General features: G+C 43.5%; 1 protein-coding gene across 1 annotated transcript in view; it reads right to left on the bottom strand.

Annotated features, from left to right (window-relative positions):
* Window positions 1–18,560, bottom strand: part of PDE1C (phosphodiesterase 1C) — a 787,489-nt gene extending 768,929 nt beyond the window's left edge. Inside the window, exon 1 of the mRNA XM_007945296.2 lies at window positions 18,476–18,560. Coding sequence (XP_007943487.1) covers window positions 18,476–18,560 — 85 coding nt within the window. The remainder of the gene's footprint in view (window positions 1–18,475) is intronic.
* Window positions 18,561–18,957: the final 397 nt, after the last annotated feature.

Raw genomic sequence — 18,957 nt, 5'->3', positions numbered from 1 at the left:
GATGTTACTTTGAAGACTAATGTGACCTGACCCAAGCCATGGTATTTCCAATCACCTCATATGCATGTGAAAGCTGGACAACGAATAAGGAAGACCGAAGAATTGAATCATTTTAATTGTGGTGTTGGGAAAGGCTACTGGATATACCATAGGCTGCCAGAAGAATGAACAAACCTGTCTTGGAAGAAGTACAACCAGAATGCTCCTTAGAAATGAGGATGGAGAGATTTCATCTCACATACTTTGGACGTGTTATCAGGAGACATCAGGAGGGACATGATGAAGGACGTGATGCTTGGTAAAGTAGAAGTTCAGTGAAAGAGAGGAAAACCCTCAACAAGAACAATTGACACAGTGGGTACGACAGTGGTCTCAAGCTTAGTAATGACCGTGAGGATGCCAGAGGACTGGGCAGTGTTTTGTTCTGTTGCTATGAATTGGAAATGACTCAATGGCACCTAACAACAACATATAAAATTGTGTGTGTGTGTGTGTGTGTGTGTTTATAATTAGTGAGACACCACTATCCAATAGGCCATATTGTGAAATGCTCAGGTAAGTTTCATGGGCATTCAGGATTAGAAAAGCTGGAATGACTACAAAAGAGGATCTAGACACTAAACTGGAGAGAGAGAGAACTGAGTAACTTAAAATATCCCTACATACAATTGAGCTTTTTTAAAAAGCAGGTAATAGAACATGTATGATCTCATTGAAATAAAACTGAATAGAACATTAAGGGATAGAGAAATATATAGAAACAAATTCTAAATATTAACAGAGGTCATCTCTAGATGAAAAGGCTTTCTTTCCTTAATTCCTAAAATGAATATGGATCATTTTATAAGCAAATAAAATTAATAATGTTATCTCCATTTTGTTAAAAAATGCATTAAGTAATCAGGAAAAAGAGAGAGAGAGAGAGAGACCCTCCAGACTCTGGCTCTACCTATGTTTCTGGCATCCTGAAAGTCTGCTGGTCTGTTCCAGAGAGTTAATACTCAGGACAGGAGGCCCAGATACAGAGGAGTATACCACACTCCTATGATAGGGAGTTATTACACAACAGCAGCACCATTCCATAAACACTCATTGATTCTCCACAGTGCACCCAAGGTATGCTTCTGTAAACACAAATCTAATCATGTTACCTGTTGTGCTCACATTGTCTCTCTAATGTCAACATGACAGCTGCTATGCGATGGGGACTCTGTGAATACAGGCAAAGTAAATGATGACAATCCACAGGAAGGCAGGGCAGGCAGGAGCCCTCCAAAGCATATTGTTGTTTTTAGTTGTGGTCAACTTGGCCCCCAACCCATGGCAATCCCAAGGACAATGGAGCAAAACACTGCTCAGTTCTGCACAATCTCCATGACTGTTGTAGATCAGACTACTGTGATCCATAAGATTTTCATTGGCTGATTTTCAAGACCACCAGGCCTTTCTTCCTAGTCCATCTTAGTCTGGAAGCTCCCACGAAACCTGTCCAGCATCATAGCAACACAGAAGCCTCTAGTGACAGATGGGTGACAGCTGTTCATGAAGTATATTGAACAGGAATCAAACTTGGGTCTCCCACATGGAAGGGGAGAATTCTACTACTGAACCACCACTGCCTCATCCGCAAAGTATGAGCATGGAGAAAAGCAAAGGCCATGGTTCTTTTGCAGGGCTATTGGCAAAATGAAATGAGTTGATGTTTGGGAAAGTGCTTTGTCAATGGCAACCAGCTGCCATTGAGTTGACTCCGACTCATGGCAACCCCATGTGTTTCAAAGTAGAACTGCATTCCATAGGCTTTTCATGACTGTGACCTTTCAGAAGCAGATTGCCAGGACTTTCTTACAAGGATCCTCCAGGTTCGAACCGCCAATCTGTCAGTTAGTAGCCCAGGGCTTAACCCTTTGCACCACCCAGGGACTTATCAGCATGTGGACAATAGTTTGGTAATAACAGCTGAATAACCACCCCTCAAAAAACTGCCTCCTTAAAATACTCACTAAGACTGGATTTACAGTTTTATCCAACCAAACTAAATTCTGAACTTTCAAGCTTTTTTCAATGTCTTAAACAGTGGGCCTCACAAATGACCCAGATTAGAAAGGAAGAAAATGCCTTTTCTTGGAAAGCTGGGTTTCCTGGGGCCCAGCAGAGGATTAAGTGCTAGTTCGGATCAGAGCCCTCCCAGTGTCCTCTTTAAGAGATGCTGGATTCCCCTTGATACTTACTGATTTGACAAAATTTAAAAAACTGAAGTAACTTTCAACTGTTAGAGAAAGGTGAGTCACTAGACACAGTGGCCTTTTTTGGAAATTATAAACTAATGACTTTAAAACAAAAATCCATCAACTCTTCCACACATGCCCAAGTTCTATTGTGTTAGTTTAAGGTCTCTGTGTCCAAGAGCCAGATTAAAACAATGCCCGCTTTCTCCCAGGGCCTCTCAGGGAGAGGAAGCTTCCAAAGGGCTAAAGGGTCCCCATATTTTGTGGTTACACATCTAAGCCAGCTGACATACTTTCAGTTGGATACAAACTATGGAAGGAGAAAAGGGAAGAAACTAAGATTTAAGAACACCTGTGTTGGCCTTGTAAGGAACTCTGGTAGTGTAGTGGGTAAGGCATTTGGCTGCCAACCAGAAGGTCAATGGTTTGAACCTACCAGCTGCTCTGCAGGAGGAAGATGAGGCAATCTACTTCAGTAAAAATTTACAGCTTGGAAACCCAATGGGGGTCGCTAGAAGTCAGAATCGACTCAATGGCAATGGATTTTGGTTTTGGTGGTGGCCTCTTATTTGGGAATCGACTTGACAGCAACTGGTTTAGTCTTTTTGGTTCATCACATATAGCTATTCTTATTTCCACTTTACAGTCAAAGAACCAAGATTCAGAAAGGTAAAGAGAGTGGTCAAATATCTCATAAATGGTGAACAGCCAAGCTTGATAATTCAAATTCTGGTGTGTCCAAAATCAAGGCAGGAATATTCCTTGCAGTGTATAAACTGGTTGCCATCACATCAACTCTGACTCATGACCACTCCACATGGGTCAGAGAAGAACTCTCTCCCATAGGGTTTTCATGGCTGATTTTTCAGAAGTAGATCCCTAGGTCTTTCTTCTGAGGCACCCTTGGGTGGACTTGAACCTCCAAACTCTGGTTAGCAGCAGAGCACATCAACCATTTGCACCACCTAGGAACTCTTCATACACCACAATAATCCTTTGAGATATCGCCAACTGCCAAGATGCCTGGTGAATAAAATACGTAATTCTGCAGGTCAGATACAGCATTCCAACAAAAAGAGACAAAGAAAGACTGAGCACTGGACTTGAAATCTGGAACCCTCAGTCACCAGCTTGATTTTGGGCAAGTCACTTCTGAGTGAGCTGCTGTGGCTCCATCTATAATATAACTTCACTGGTGAAACTAAGTTAGACCATCTATAAAAAGGGCTTTCTTGAAGGCTAACCAAATGCTAGTAGTTACTAGTGATACCTGAGCTACTGTACAGAGTAGTCAATGAGAAACACAGCTGTCTGGAGAAGTAGGGAAAACACACAGGAGTCAGCAAATCAGTTAATGTTATTTCATTCTAGAGAAACAGTCAGGCAATAGCACACAGATTAATATTACTGAATGGAATCTTGTGTGCTTTGGACCTTTGTCCAAGATATACTACTGGACAGAAGTAAAAACCACTTCTATCAACTCTGCCTTGAACCCTCCAGGGCTTCTTGGGGATGGCCTAGTTCTCAAGCCAAGTTCCCGCCACACTCCAGAGCCTGCCTGCCAAACAGCACAGGAAGTGCCAACCAGTTCTCCCACAGCAGCTGGCACCAATTACCCAAGCCCAGCTGGAAACACTCAGCCAGGGTGAGGCAGGCACTCCAGATCCCAGGCTTGGTCGGAAATCCTCCACTAAAACAAAGACAGCCCACAGCCTTGCCAGCACTCAACATAAGTGGTTCATCAGGGGCTGTCAGAGGCAACCAAGAGCCAGGCTAGTGAGCATCATCCAGGGAAGCAGGTGTGGGTCTGGGAGACTTGCCCTGATTTCAGAGCCTCCATCATCATAACCAACAGCTACCAATTACTGGCCACCTATATCATACTGAAAGTCCCTAGGTGGTGAAAATGGTTGGCTAAAATACTGGAGGTTCAAGTCCACCCAAAGTCACCTCAGAAGAAAGGCCTGACAATCTACTTCTAAAAAACAGCCATTGAAAATCCTGTGGAGCACAGTTCTACTCTGACATACATGGGGTTGCAATGAGTTGCATCAACTCTAGGGCAACTGGGTTTTGGAGCAACATACTGGGTTCTTATGTTACTCATCCTATTGAATCCTCCCAACACAACAAAATAGAAGCTGTTATCCCTATTTACAAATGAGGGGCATGAAACTCAAAGAGATTAACTATTTTCTCATGGCCATAGGGATAGGAAGTGCCAGGACTGTTCTAGACCTAAGTCCTCTGGGTCACTTTCCTTTGCACTTAGTGGGTGGTCCAAAAGAGTTAGTAGTGGCCTGACAGAGACTATTATGGATTGAATTGTGTCCCCCATTTGGGAATGGGTTGTCTTTGTTATGTTAACAAGGCAGGACTAGTATAGGGTGTATCTTGAGTCAATCTCTTTGGAGATACAAAAGAGATTAAACAATCAAGCAAAGAAATAGAACAGAGATAGGGGAAGACAGATGCTAAGTCACATGGAGACCTCCAAAACCAAAAACCAAACTCACTGCCTTCGAGTTGGATCCGACTCATAGCAACCCCTCCTTGGGTTTCCGAGGCAGTTATCTCTATGGAAGTAGATTGCCCAACCTTCCTTCCAAGGAGTGGCTGGTGGGTTTGAAACACCAGCCTTCTAGTTAGCAGTTAAATGTGGCTGGTGTGTTTGAACCACTAGCCTTCTGGTTAGCAGTCAAATGCCTTAAGCACTACACCACCAGCTCAAGGAACCAGGAAACAACCTGAAGAGGCAGGGATCTTCCCCTATGGCCAACAGACAGAGCCTTCCCCTAGAGGTGGCATTCCAATTTCAGACTTCTAGTTCCCTAAATTATGAGAAAATAAATTTCTGTTTGTTAAAGCCACCCACTTATGATATTTCTGTTACAACAGCACTAGATAACTAAGATAGAGACTCACTTTGCAAAACCAGTAACACCCTAGAACATAAAGATGATTAAACTGGTTTAGAAGATGAGAATATTTGGAAGTACACCACAGAGTCTCCAAAAAAAACTATATGGCATTGGGATACCAATGCTCAAGGGCACAAAAGTGATGCCTTCTGGCCAGAAATGCCAATTTGGAACAACAGGAAATAGAAGGCTGTGGTCTTCCTTACAACTCTTCAATGAACAGTATATGGGGGTATTTGGTCACGTAGAATTCAGAGCTAGTTATTATTATTTTCAAAAAAGAAGAGTATAATAACAAACACTTATATAACCAACCAGCTACCACTGAGTAGGCTCTGACTTATAGTGACCCCATGTGTGTCTGAGTCAAACTGTGCTCTATAGGGTTTTCATGACTGTGACTTTCAGAAGCAGATCACCAGGCCTTTCTTCCAAGGTGCCTATAGGTGGGTTCAAACTGCCAACCTTTGAGTTAGTAGCCACATGCTTAACCATGTACCACCCAGGGAACTTACTATATACACAGGAGTCCCTGTGTAAATGGTACAAACAATTAACACACTTGGGTGCTAACTGAATGGTCAGAGGCTTGAGTTCACCCATATGCACCTCAGAAGACCTGGCAACCTACTTTCAAAAAATCAATCCTTGAAAACCCTATGGAGCACAGTTCTACTCTGACATACATGGGGTCACCATAAGTTGAAAGAGACCTCAGTGGCAACTGGTTAACTGGTTATGTACCAGGTACTATTCTAATTGGTTTACTCAAACCAAACCACTGCCGTGGTTCCTACTCAGAGCAACCCCTCCTTGGGTTTCTGAGGTGGTATCTCTACGAAAGTAGATTGCCCAGCCTTCTTTCCAAGCAGTGGCTGGTGGGTTTGAACCACCAACTAGCCTTCTAATTGCTTTATCTATTAAAATTAAAAAAAAAACTCACTGCCATCGAGTCAAATTTGATTCATAGCGACCCCCTTTGGGTTTCTGAGGCTATAAATCTTTACGGAAATAGACTGTCCAGTCTTCCTTGCACTGAGTGGCTGGTAGATTTGAATAGCCAACCCTCTGGTTAGCAGTCAATGCCTCAGGCAGTACATCACTATATCAACTCATTTAATCCTTCAACACTGTGATGTGAGTAATGTTATTATCTCCATCTAACAGGTGACACATTGAAATATAAAGAAGTTAAATATCTTGTCTATTATCAGACAGATAATAAATTGTGAAGCTAAAATTCAAACCACAGTTCTAGAAATAATGTCCTTAGCATCTACACACAAGGAGCTCTGGTGGCATAGTGCCTAAGGTATTTAACTGCTAACCAGAAGTCTGGCAATTCAAACCCACCAGCCACTCCATGGAAGAAAGACTGGACAATCTACTTCCATAAAGATTTACCACCTCAGAAACCCAAAGGGGGTTGCTATGAGTCGGAATTGACTCGATGGCAGTGAGTTCTCTGCCTCTCAAATCCAGCAAGCATTTGTTAAAAAGATCCCTGCCTAGTCAGAAATCCTACACTAAGACATGCAGGTGCTTTCATGTCTGTATCATCAATTATCACTTTTATTCTTCATAACAAACAAATCTGTTAACATGAATTGAGGTCATAAAGGCTTTGTATCACTTGCTGTGGAGTTAGCCCTAACAGCAAGCAGAAACACCTGGAAATCTTCACCCATTTTCCCATGTCTCACCAGAATTTGATAGTTAGCATAAAGGCAAAGTAGGTGGAAAGCCCAGGCAGCTACATATTGACTTGCCTTTGATTTTTCCCTTGAGTTTAGATCAATGGTGATCAAACTTCACTGTAAGAATTACTCCACATGAAGAGATGCCTCTAGCTTCAGTGAGCCGGGAGCAAGAGGCAGAGCTGAAGGCCAAGGTCAAGGGGCTTTCACCCAGCCCCTAGAGCCTGGAACCCTGAACTAGGACTTAAAGCCTCCAAACTGTAAGAGAATAAACTCCTGTTTGTTAAAAAAAAAAAAAAAAAAAGAATTACTCTACAAAATTATATACACAAAATCCAGTATACTTACTTCAAGAATAACTTTGACTCTGTGAGAGCTTCACTAATCCTACCTGAAATCTGCCTCTACTTTGCTCTGAACTCTGCAAAGCATCTTTCACAAGAAATCACCAATGAGATTCACTTAGCCATTCCCCTCCACCTCCCGCATTGTGGGAATGCTCCAGTAGCCTCACCTCCTTCCAGAGTGGCAGGAACCTCAGAGATTTCCTTACCCAACCAATTGATGGACCAGTAGAGAAAGTGAGAAGCAGGTGATTTGCTCTGGATTCAAGGGCAAGTTAGTAAATTAGTAATGTTGTTGTTGTTATATGCCGTCGAGTCGGCCCCGACTCATAGCGACCCCTCTTTGGGTTTCCGAGGCAGTATCACTACGGAAGTAGGATTGCCCAACCTTCCTTCCGAGGAGTGGCTGGTGGGTTTGAACCGCCAGCCTTCTGGTTAGCCGTCAAGTGCCTTAGGCACTATGCTACCAGAGCTCCTAAATTAGTAATAGGGTGTCCATTCTTGATTCTGAGTCCAGAATATGTTTTTCACCACATGTGTTTTCCCCCAGTCTCCTCTCACCCTACCATTCTCCAGTGCCTAGTTCAGTACTATATTTAGCAAATGTTTAACTTCCCAATAATAACAACTAACAATTTTTTAAAGTTGCACGTGTGCCAGGCACTGTAGCAAGAGCTAGCTAGGCTACATTACGGTTTTCATGGGCTCTTTCCATGGCCTTCATGGGTACCTTCCTCTATTAATTAATAAATTAATTAATTAACTAGTTAAATATACACATTACTATAAAGAATAAAATATTAATATTATTTAGATCATTTTATTTGACCTAAAAGTTCAGTTTTTTCTTCTGATTTTAAAAGAAATTTAAATATTTTTATGGGCCTTTTAAGTGTCATTGTCCCTAGGCACTGTGCCTACTGGGCCTAATGGATGAGTAAGCCCTGTTAGGAGCTCTATTTGCATTATCTCATTTAATTTCCCAACTCAATAAATATTTCCCAATAAACAGGTAATACTACTTATTATAAGGGAGCTCTGCTGGCATAGTGCCTAAGGCATTTGACTGCTAACCAGAAGCCTGCTGGTTCAAACCCACCAGGCATTCCTCAGAAGGAAGTTTAGGCAATCTACTTCTGTAGTGATACCATCTCAGAAACCCAAGGAGGGGTCGCTACGAGTTGGATCCGACTCAATGGCAATGAGTGTTTTTAGTACTATTTATTATGCCCATTATACAGCTTAGGAAACTGAACTTTAACCGTGTAATGCCACTTTTCCAAGATCACAGCAAAAGGAAGATGGGGTTCAGGATTTGACTCTAAGTATCTAACTCCAGAGCTTGCTACATTCTGAGCATTACTGAATCCAATTTAGTAGACCAGTTTAGGGTGGCATTAAACACTCAGCTACTAATCAAAAGGCAGATGTTTTGAATCCATCCAGACATGCCTCCAAAGAAAGGCCGGGCTACTTCCAAAAAAGTCAATCACTGAAAAACCTCTGTGGATCATAGTTCCATCCTGACACACATGAAGTTGCCCTGAGTCAGAACTGGCACAAACAACTGGTTTTTTATTTTGTTTTTCATTAAATCCAATTTAATCATCCTAGTCCCCTCTAGAAGAGAAGACCAAAGTGGATGACAGAAGAGACTCTGAACCTTGCCCTTGAGCGGAGAATAGCTAAAGCAAATGGAAGAAATGAAAAGGTCAAAGAGCTGAACAGAAGATTTCAAAGAGCAGCTCGAGTAGACAAAGCCAATTACTATAATGAAATGTGCAAAGACCTGGAGTCTGAAAACCAAAAAGGAAGAACATGCTCAGCATTTCTCAAACTGAAAGAAGTGAAGAAAAAATTTAAGCCTCGAGTTGCAATAGTGAGAGATTCTATGGGCAAAATATTGAATGATGCAGGAAACATCAAGAGAAGATGGCAGGAATACACAGAGTCACTGTACCAAAAAGAACTGATCGATCTTCATCCATTTCAAGAAGTGGCATATGATCTAGAACCAATGGTAATGAAGGAAGAAGTCAAAGCTGCAATGAAAGAACTGGTGAAGAAGAAGGCTCCGGGAATTGATGGCATACCGATTGAGATATTTCAACAAACAGATGCTCCATTGGAGGCACTCACTCAGTTATGCCAAGAGATTTGGAAGACAGCTACCTGGCCAACTGACTGGAAGAGATCCATATTTGTGCCCATTCCAAAGAAAGGTGATCCCACAGAATGTGGAAATTATAGAACAATATCATTAATATCGCACGCAAGTAAGATCTTACTGAAGATAATTCAGAAACGTTTGCAGCAGTATATTGACAGAGAACTTCCAGAGGTTCAAGCCGGATTCAGAAGAGGACGTGGAACAAGGGATATCATAGCTGTTGTCAGATGGATCTTGGCTCAAGGCACAGAATACCGGAAAGATGTTTACTTGTGTTTTATTGACTATGCAAAGGCATTTGATTGTGTGGATCATGACAAATTATAGATAACATTGAGAAGAATGGGAATTCCCGAGCACTTGATTGTACTCATGAGGAATCTGTACCTTGACCAGGAGGCTGTCATTCGAACAGAACAAGGGGACACTACATGGTTTAAAATCAAGAAGGGAGTGTGTCAGGGTTGTATCCTTTCTCCACACTTATTCAATCTATATGCTGAGCAAATAATCCAAGAAGCTGGACTGTATGAAGAAAAACGTGGTATCAGGATTGGAGGAAGAATCATTAACAACCTGAGATATACAGACGATACAACTTTGCTTGCTGAAAGTGAGGATGACTTAAGGCACCTACTGATGAAGGTTGAAGAATACAGTCTGCAGTATGGATTACGTCTCAATAGAAAGAAAACAAAAATCCTCACAACTGGACCAATGAGCAGCATCACAATAAATGGAGAGAAGATTGAGGTTGTCAAGGAATTCACGTTGCTTGGTTCTACAATCGATGCCAACAGAAGGAGCAGTCAGGACATTAGACGATGTGTAGCATTGGGAAAGCCAACTGCGAAGGAACTGTTTCAAGTGCTGAGGAGCAAGGATATCTCCTTGAGGACTAAGATGTGCCTGACACAAGCCATATTTCCAATCGCCTTGTATGCATGTGAGAGCTGGACAATGAATAAGGAAGACCAAAGAAGAGTGGATGCTTTTGAGTTGTGGTGCTGGTGAAGAATGCTGAAAGTACCATGGACTGCAAAAAGAACTAACAGATCTGTCCTGGAGGAAGTGCAGCCAGAATGCTCCTTGGAAGCAAGAACGGCCAGACTTCATCTCACCTATTTTGGTCATGTTGTAAGAAGGGACCATTCCCTGGAGAAGGATGTCATGCTTGGTAGGGTGGAGGGTCGACGAAAGAGGGGGAGGCCTTCAACGAGATGGATTGATATGGTGGCTGCAATGATGAGCTCAAGTATAGCAGGGATCGTGGGGCTGGCGAGGGATCGGGCAGGGCAGTGTTTCGTTCTGCTGTGCATGGGGTCGCTATGAGTCGGAAACGACTCGATGGCACTTAACAACAACAACAACAACAGTTCTCTCTTCCTGCTATGCCCCAGGCCAGATCCCCAGATTCCCAGGACATCATTTCCACAATGCTGCTCTCCCCACCATGCCCAACTTCCCCCTGGCCCCAGGTAGACTGTGTCCACTGCTCCACCAGCTCAGTGGAAGCTGGGAAGACACACAGTGTGGCTCGGGCAAGAGGGTGCCCAGTGCACTTTCCTCTTCTTCCCTTCTGCTGTCAGGAGCCAGAGGAGTTCTTGAGGGCATCCCAGCAGCCACTCTGGCATCAATGCAGGTCAGTACTGACCTCTGAGCCTGCCCCAGAGAGTGTGGCCACAAACCCTTAGGACCACACCACTGACGCTCACCATACTCTCAGCCAGAGCCAGCTCTGTTCACAGCATGGTTTCAGAGAAAGGGAAGGGACATTGGCACTCACAGAGCAACAACCAGGTGTTATGCAGGTGCTTCCCTCCCCCTGGCTGCAATTAACCTGTGAGAAATACATTAGTAACTTCATTTACTCTGAGAAGGAAACTGAGGCTTGGAGAAGCTAAATGACTTGCCTGTTGGCACAATAAGTCTTTATGTGACTCCAAATCCCAAGTTTCCAACTATGATGTGACCTCTCAGTTGACACACACCCCTAATTCTGTCAATTAATCTGTCATTGTGAGGCTTCATTCCTTATGTGAAAGACAAGGCTTCTCTTTGTTAAATACCATGGAGAGGGATACACAGGTTTTAACCAGTAGTCAAATTTTTCCTTAGTGATAATGATGTACTTTAAAAAAAAAGCATTTTGATGGCATTTTAGTTAACAAAGCAATTTTTCATGTGCAACTTCATTTGATCCTCACCATTGCTCCATAACCAAGAAACAGGCTCCCCATTTTATATATGAGGACAGAGGCTGAGAAGTAAACTGATTTGTCCAAGGTGAAGAATGTGGGGGGTAAGAGGTGTAAGGCAGAGCAGACACACAAGCTCCAGTCTGCACAACCCCTTTCCACACTCCCCTCCACCTTACTCTTGCTCCAGTCCTCTTAGAGACGTGAGGAGAGGGAGGGAATTAGGGAATGGGTACCAGGAGGTGGTTGTAGAATATTTCACCTTGGGTCCTTATTTGTTTCTTTGCTGCCCACCTCCCCTCTCCACCACTACCCTCAAAGTGGCCTGTAAGACCCACAAGTCTTATCTCCCCCAAAACAGGCAAGCAGGCAGATGAAGACAAGACACTTGGCAGAAAGCACAAAGAACAGTCTGGGCTGAGGAAGTCCTCAACCATATGCACCAAAGAAGGCCAGGGGTCTCCATCCCTGGACTGTAGAGTAGGCAGCACCGCCCCCTCCCCAGTGCATGCAGACAAGTCACCCTGGCCTCAGCCACCCAAGCAGCCCTGCAAAGAGCCTTCTGTGAAGAGCATCCCCTCAGTACACCTCCTCCACTCAGCTGGGGCTCTTAATTCCCAGCAATCCACGGCTGGGCCAGGGAATCCTCACCCTCAGCCCCTTGGGTATCAGATTGCTATCTAGAGGCCCCTTGTTTTCCTCCTTTGGGACAATCCAAAGGAGAGAAACACCAGGGCAGGGGAGCCAGTGGTGGTTGCTACAGGAAACGCATCCCTCCGTTAGCAACACTTCTTCAGCACAAGCCTAGAATTTTCCACAACACCACCGGTTTCATTTTTGAAGGAAGCAGCCTCTTTGCATGCACTCCGTCAACTTCTTGTCCTCCCAGCGTGTAAGTTCTGACACCCTAGAAGGCATTACTGAAGAGATGAGGAAAAGTGAGGGCTCTCTCTGAGCCCCATTTTTTCATCTAAATGAGTAGTCAGGAGTATCAAGTGAGGTCCACTCAGGTGATTTAAGATTTTAAAAGTGCTTCGGTGTTCTACAGTTATATTTCAGTTTGGGGAGGGAGATGCTGATTTGTTTATACTTCAGGCAGCCTCACAGAGAAAGTAAGAATCTGTGAATTATCTTAATTCAAAACCAAAATCAAACCAAACCAGCTGCCATCGAATAGACTTGGACTCATGGTGACCCCATGAGTGTCAGAGCCTATAGGGTTTTCAATGGCTGATTCTTCATAAATAGATCTCCAAGCCTTTGATCTGAGGTACCTCTGGGTGGACTCAAACCCTCAACCTTCAGTTTATCAATCAGTCTCACTAAACATTTCTGCTACCCAGGGACTCTCTATAAAAACCAAATAGATATCCAAAGCCCAGGAGATAAAGTTCTGAGAAACAATGATACTATAACCTCCAACCATTCACTTCATATTCAAATGGTAATTTGCAAGTACTTCACCAGAGTCAGATTACACTTGAACTTCTACATATGGCCTTCAATTAATTCTAATCATTATAATCATTTGCTGTAATCATAAATTTAATGGTCTCCCAGGGATGGAGCTCTCAAATCACAATGGCTTGATGACAGTCAGCATTTTCTGAATGTGGCACACATTCAGCCCCATTGATTCCAAGACCTCTGAAATAGCTCTTGACCATAGACCCATTTCATGACCTGAGAAAATGAATAAAGAACATGCAAAACACATTGCCCTGGGACACAGGGAAGCACAGGCATGAACAGGAAGCCCTGGTGAAAGGCTCTGTTGATGAGGCAAATTAATGAGCCTTGTTCTTCCACCTGATCTTCTAAGAACAGTACACCCCTTCACCCTCCGCAGCTACAGTGGTCCAGTTTCTTTCTGGTTTTTCCCCAGCATGAGCTGGTTTGATAGGCCTGGCACACTCCTAGATCTCTCTCCAACAGATGATGAACTGGTCCCAAGGCCTGAGCAGGAAAAAAGTCCAAAGTGGGAGGCAGTGTAGTATGAGGACAAATTCTGAGCTGAGGCGTAAAGTAAATAAATATGGGTTTGAATTCAACTCCGCCACTTCTAGCTGTGTGACTTCTAGCAAAATACTTGCTCTCTCTGAGTCTTAAGAGCTTCTTCTCTGAAAATGGCAGTCAGAGTATCTACCTCTCAGAGTTGTGAAAGACTATCAAGTGAACTAAGATGAATAAAGCTCCTCATTCATTGCCTGACCCACTATCCACAGCTTCTCATTACAAGTGAGTTGCCTGTGTTCAATGATTGATCGATTGTCAGCTCCCTGAACTCCCTGCAGCCAGAGCTCAGGCTGCTCAGGAGCCCCAGAGTTCCATGTCAGAGGGAAATTCATAGGTTTTCTCCATGGGGGTAATGTTGGGGCAGGACAATTCTGCACCGTGCAGGACTGTTCCTCACATTGCAGAACATCTAACTCCTCTGACCTCTGCTCACTTAGTGACAGTTGTACCTTGTCTGGCCCCTTAGCTCCAGTATGGTGACTACCACAAATGCCCCATATAGTCCAAATACCTTCTCAAAAGTCCCATCCCTGGTTAGATCTGTATCTGAAGCTTTCTCCCTGCCTATCTGAACCAAAAGTAGATGCCTCTCTTCAGCCCAAAGGGAAGTTTGATCAAGATCTCTTCAAATTCAGATCTTGCCACAAAAGCAAGTCACCCCTTTCCTCTTGCAGAACCTATAAAGTTCCTGTTTTCCTTTTAGGCCTCCTCCTGTAAGAATCTCTTGAATCATCAGTACCATAATATGAATTCCTTTAGTAAAGTCCTTTGACCTGGAAATTTTGCATAATTAACAGACCAGAAGAGGTGGTGATCACTAATGCCACAATGTCAGACACTTGAAAAAGGTGAGGTCTGGGGCCACCAGGATCTCTGCAAGATAATTCTCTCACATGGTGGGAGGTAGACTGTCCACCTACTCCACCCTGCTAAAAAGTGTGACAAGCTGGCACCAGGGGTGTGGGCTACAAGATGTCTGTACATTTTTGAAGTAAGTCCTCATGGTCACACATTGATGTTGGAGGAATATGAATCCTGATGCGTAGAAAAAAAAAATGTGAACATATATGACAGGCAGCACTTGTAACTTACAAATATTATACACCCACTTCTCACTGATCAATATGGTTAGGTTCCAAAGACAGGTCATTATGTGAAAATTGGTGTTAGGCAAAAATGGAGGATAACATCAGATCATAAAATGGAGGATGATTACATCATTATTTAACTTTCAAATTACATTATTATATTATTGTCAGACCACTGAGAATCATGGTCCAGCTTGCATAACCTTAACCATCACAGCCAGCGTTACTCTTACCTGGTACCTTTGCATTTGTTACTGCCAGACATATGTCACTAATGTGTAAAATAGTCAGATTTTTTTACTATTATCATAAATGCAAAATGTTGGATAATGAGATAGTCAATAAATGAGGGGTATATATATATATATGTACATATAACATGTAGTATAAAATGAATATGTATTAATTATATAATTATTATATATTGTTAATATACCATATTATAACTATATGCTATATATAATTGGGAGCTCTGGTGGCATAGTGCCTAAGGCATTTGACTGCTGACCAGAAGGCTAGTGGTTCAAACCCACCAGCCAGCCACTCCTCGGAAGGAAGATTGGGCAATCTACTTCTGTAGTGATACTGCCTCAGAAACCCAAGGAGGGGTTGCTATGAGTTGAACCAAGTCAACGGCAGTGAGTTTGGGGTTTGGGGGGAGTATATAATTAATAATATATATATAAAATGAATACTTGCAAATTAATAATAAACGATGAACTCCTCCAGAGGGAAAATATACAGGAAAAAGACATAAAAAGATCATTTTTCAAAAGAAGCAAAACAACATGTGATAATGTTCACATCAGTAATAAACAAAGAATTGAAATACCACCTTCCACCTCTCCAACTAGCAACTTATTTTAAATGATAGTGGCCAGCACTCGTGAGAGAGTGTGGATACCTTGACTGGTGAAAGCAAAGTGTAAACTGGTCTCTCTTTCCAGAGGGCAGTTAAGCAATGTATGTGTTTCAATATCCCTAAAAATATGACTGTTCCTAGAACAGCAATTTTAGAAATTTATCCTTAAAAAAAATGTATTTTTTAAACATTGTTTATTGTGGTGAAAAAGCAACCTAAATAGCCAACAAACGGGGCTGATTAAATAGATGAGTATTTTATAGCATGAAGCAAACTTAATGACATATTTATTAAAGAACAAATTACCAAACACTAAGATTGCATTTCATTTTTTTAAATTATGTATATGCAAAAAAGTACTGGAAGTATGTACAAGAAATATTAATAGTATTTAGCATTAGGTGATAAAATTACAGATGATTTTGTTTCTTTATTTTTGATTATCTGTATTTTCTAAAATGTCTGGATTACCCACAATTTCTAAAATGTCCCTTATGGCACTTACTAGCTTCCACTTTGTAAAATGATTTTGTATGAACATGTCTCATCACTCTAACAAAGTACAAACTTCTTGTGTACAGGAGTTAAGTCTGACTTATCTTCATAAACTCTCTCCATCATATTAACTTAGTGCCTTGAATAATTACAACAGTAATCATTTATTGAATATTTGCCATCTGTCAGGCATTGTGCCAAATTGTATCTTTTAATATGGTAAGATTAAATAAATAATTTTGAAGAACGAGAAGAAAGGGCAAAAGGAAAGGAAGGGATGAATAAAGCCCATCGATCTGAAATAAGCTGACAGTCACCTTACCTAGAAATACTCAAATCACTTTTGGGGACCCTTCTGACCCTCAGATCATACCAATCTGCCAAACCCCATCTTCTAATGGGAATAGGAACAGATAGAGGGAGAAGATTAAAAGGGCGAGGACCACGGTATAACCCTGGGTTTCAGGAACTCATTACTTTGAGGGGGATAAAATCAGTCTCTCAGGAACTACCAAGTGAAACTTCCAAATCCTTTTTTAAGGGTTTCTTATCAGACTCATGAAAACTAATAGTAGCATAACAATGGCCTTTTAATTAAACATATTTGACCAGAGCAACTTTTCATTCACTTGTACAACATTTCCTGAGCACCCACCATAATCCATTGACAGTAAAAAATAAATGACACAGTCTCACCCTTGAGGGACTTGTAGTACCATGAGGACAACTAACAGGTCCCTAAAAAAACGGAGTCAAGGTATCAAGGTAAGATGTAAGCTCTACTAGAGGACTACAGGGCTATGGGGAAAGCAAAGGGACAATTCTTTCTGACAGGGAAGGAGGCGGAGGAAGTTGCATGTGAGAGCAGGGGCTAAAGGATGGCAAGATTTCCCAGTGCAGAGTTGGGGGAATGGCATTCCCTGCTGATAGAACAGCCTAAGCAAAGGCTCTGAGGGGTGGGACCTGGGGTTAGGGCCAGGCAAGAGACAGGTCAGGAATGACAGTTGAGGCAAAAAACTCAAAAAAAAAAAAAAGGCTTGGAAACAAACTAAGCAGTATAGCTAATCTCAGAATAACATCTTCAGTTCATGCCCCAGAAACCTTGGGCCATTTCATTAGAAAAAGCAAAAGTGACCCAGAGATTAGCTCCTCTGTTTAGGCCGCTAGAGCTCTCTACACCTCCAAGCAGGTGCAGCTCACCAAAAAGCAGAATGAGAGGCACCCTTATTTTCAAAGGTTATGGGATTAAGTTCAGATGTAAAGCCACAGCGACCTAAGCAGTCCCAGAAGTAAGAATGCTGGAACAAACACCTCCTTGGTACCTGCCACTGCCCTTCTGTTCTCTGAATGTTGACATTCCAGAGAGGAGGCCTTCACAGCACTACGTGGGATTCCCAGTTCTGTTGGGATGAGAAGGCAATCCCCCGACAGGTTATTTCAAAACAGTCTGGGATCAATATTTACAACATCAAGGGCTGGTCTCTAAAAATGCGTGGACCATAAAAGGTCAGCCCTCTGGTCCTGCTCCCTCCAGCAGCTGTGAAGATACCTTCAGACCCCTCTGGTATCCCCTGTTGATGAAGCGTTTGGGGAGGAAATAAAACCGGCAGCCACTGGGAGTCCAGAGGGCAAGAGAGGAGAACCTCATCTCACAGCTTATTGACACACAGCTTGCTCAAATATTCCATTTACATATACCCCTTCCTCCCTCATTCTGCGACTCCCTCTGACAGCCTGTGTCTCTTCTTATGCTTTATCCTTTCTTAGAAAGTGTGTGTTGGGGGGGGGGGGCCTTTCCCCTTATTACAACTTTTCTGGAAACTACTGCTCAATCTCTTCTTCTCTCTCTGAATCTCTCTGCCTATCTTTCTCTGACTTTACCTGTCCTTTCTTTCACCGTCTCCGTGTGTCTTTCTGCCTCTTTATTCGTGTTGTTCGTGGCGTTTGTCTCTTTACTTCTGACCTAGTGTCTGGTGTTTCTATTAATGTCTCTGCGTCTAGATACGTCTGCCATTCTGTGTCTCTGTCGCTGTCTCTCTTTCCATCTCCATGCCTATCTCCATGGCGGTGTCTTTCTGTCGCCTTCTGTCTTCCCTCTCTCAGTATCTCTACCTTCATCTCTCAGTCTCCAGCCCTGTCTCTTATCTTTCCTCTCCCTGCTTGCGTTGCTAAAATCACAGCAAGGAAATCAAGCAGCTCAGAGAGGTGCTATCCTGAAACCAGGTTGCAGTGTGTTGCCAAATTAGAGCCGGCTTGGGGCCACGCGGGGAGATCCCGGGGCGCGGAGAACGCACTGCACGCGCGACTTCTCCGCCCCGCGCATCGAGCCCCAGGACTCCCTCTCCGACTCTGACCACCCTTGCTCGCTCCCCGCTTAGAAAAGGACCCTCCCCGCAACCAGAGACGATGTTTGCCCGAGCTAGGAGTCGGACGGGGGGATTAAAAGTTCTCACCGATGGTGAAGCTGTAGCCATCGATGCTGAAAGTGGCGCTCCGGCATTTTTTGAAGCCCTCCTTCCTGTTGCTGGTGTCTGTCATGGCTCGGCCGACGGGGCAGGGGCCGCGCAGCTCGACAGGCGGCGTCCCGAGTGCCCCGCCACGGAACGCGCAGCCCCGCACCCGCGCCCTGCGGTCGGCGGCGTCCCCTCCCCGGGCCGCGTCGCGCGCGGTCACCGCAGACCTGCCGCTAGCTAAGAGCGGAGCGCGCAGGGTGCAGCACTGGCACCGTAGCGTCAATTAAAGTGTTTGCTTGGCGGCGGAGTCAGCGAGCCATCACAGCCTCCCAGTCTCCAATCCCAAGTTCCAAATACACCGAAAGGAGTGTTAACAGTGGGAGGCGACAGGCGCCCGAGAGCATACAGGGGGCTGGAGGGTGGGTGCCGAAATCCCTGTCTTTTCCACTCTAATCTCTGGGAGCTGCCTGAGCCAGTGCGCT

Source organism: Orycteropus afer, unplaced genomic scaffold (genome assembly GCF_000298275.1).
Source record: "Orycteropus afer afer isolate SDZICR_OR568_19922 unplaced genomic scaffold, OryAfe1.0 scaffold00008, whole genome shotgun sequence".
NCBI classification, from domain to species: domain Eukaryota; kingdom Metazoa; phylum Chordata; class Mammalia; order Tubulidentata; family Orycteropodidae; genus Orycteropus; species Orycteropus afer.
Note: the sequence above shows the minus strand (reverse complement) of the source record. Positions and strands in the feature narration are given on the sequence as shown.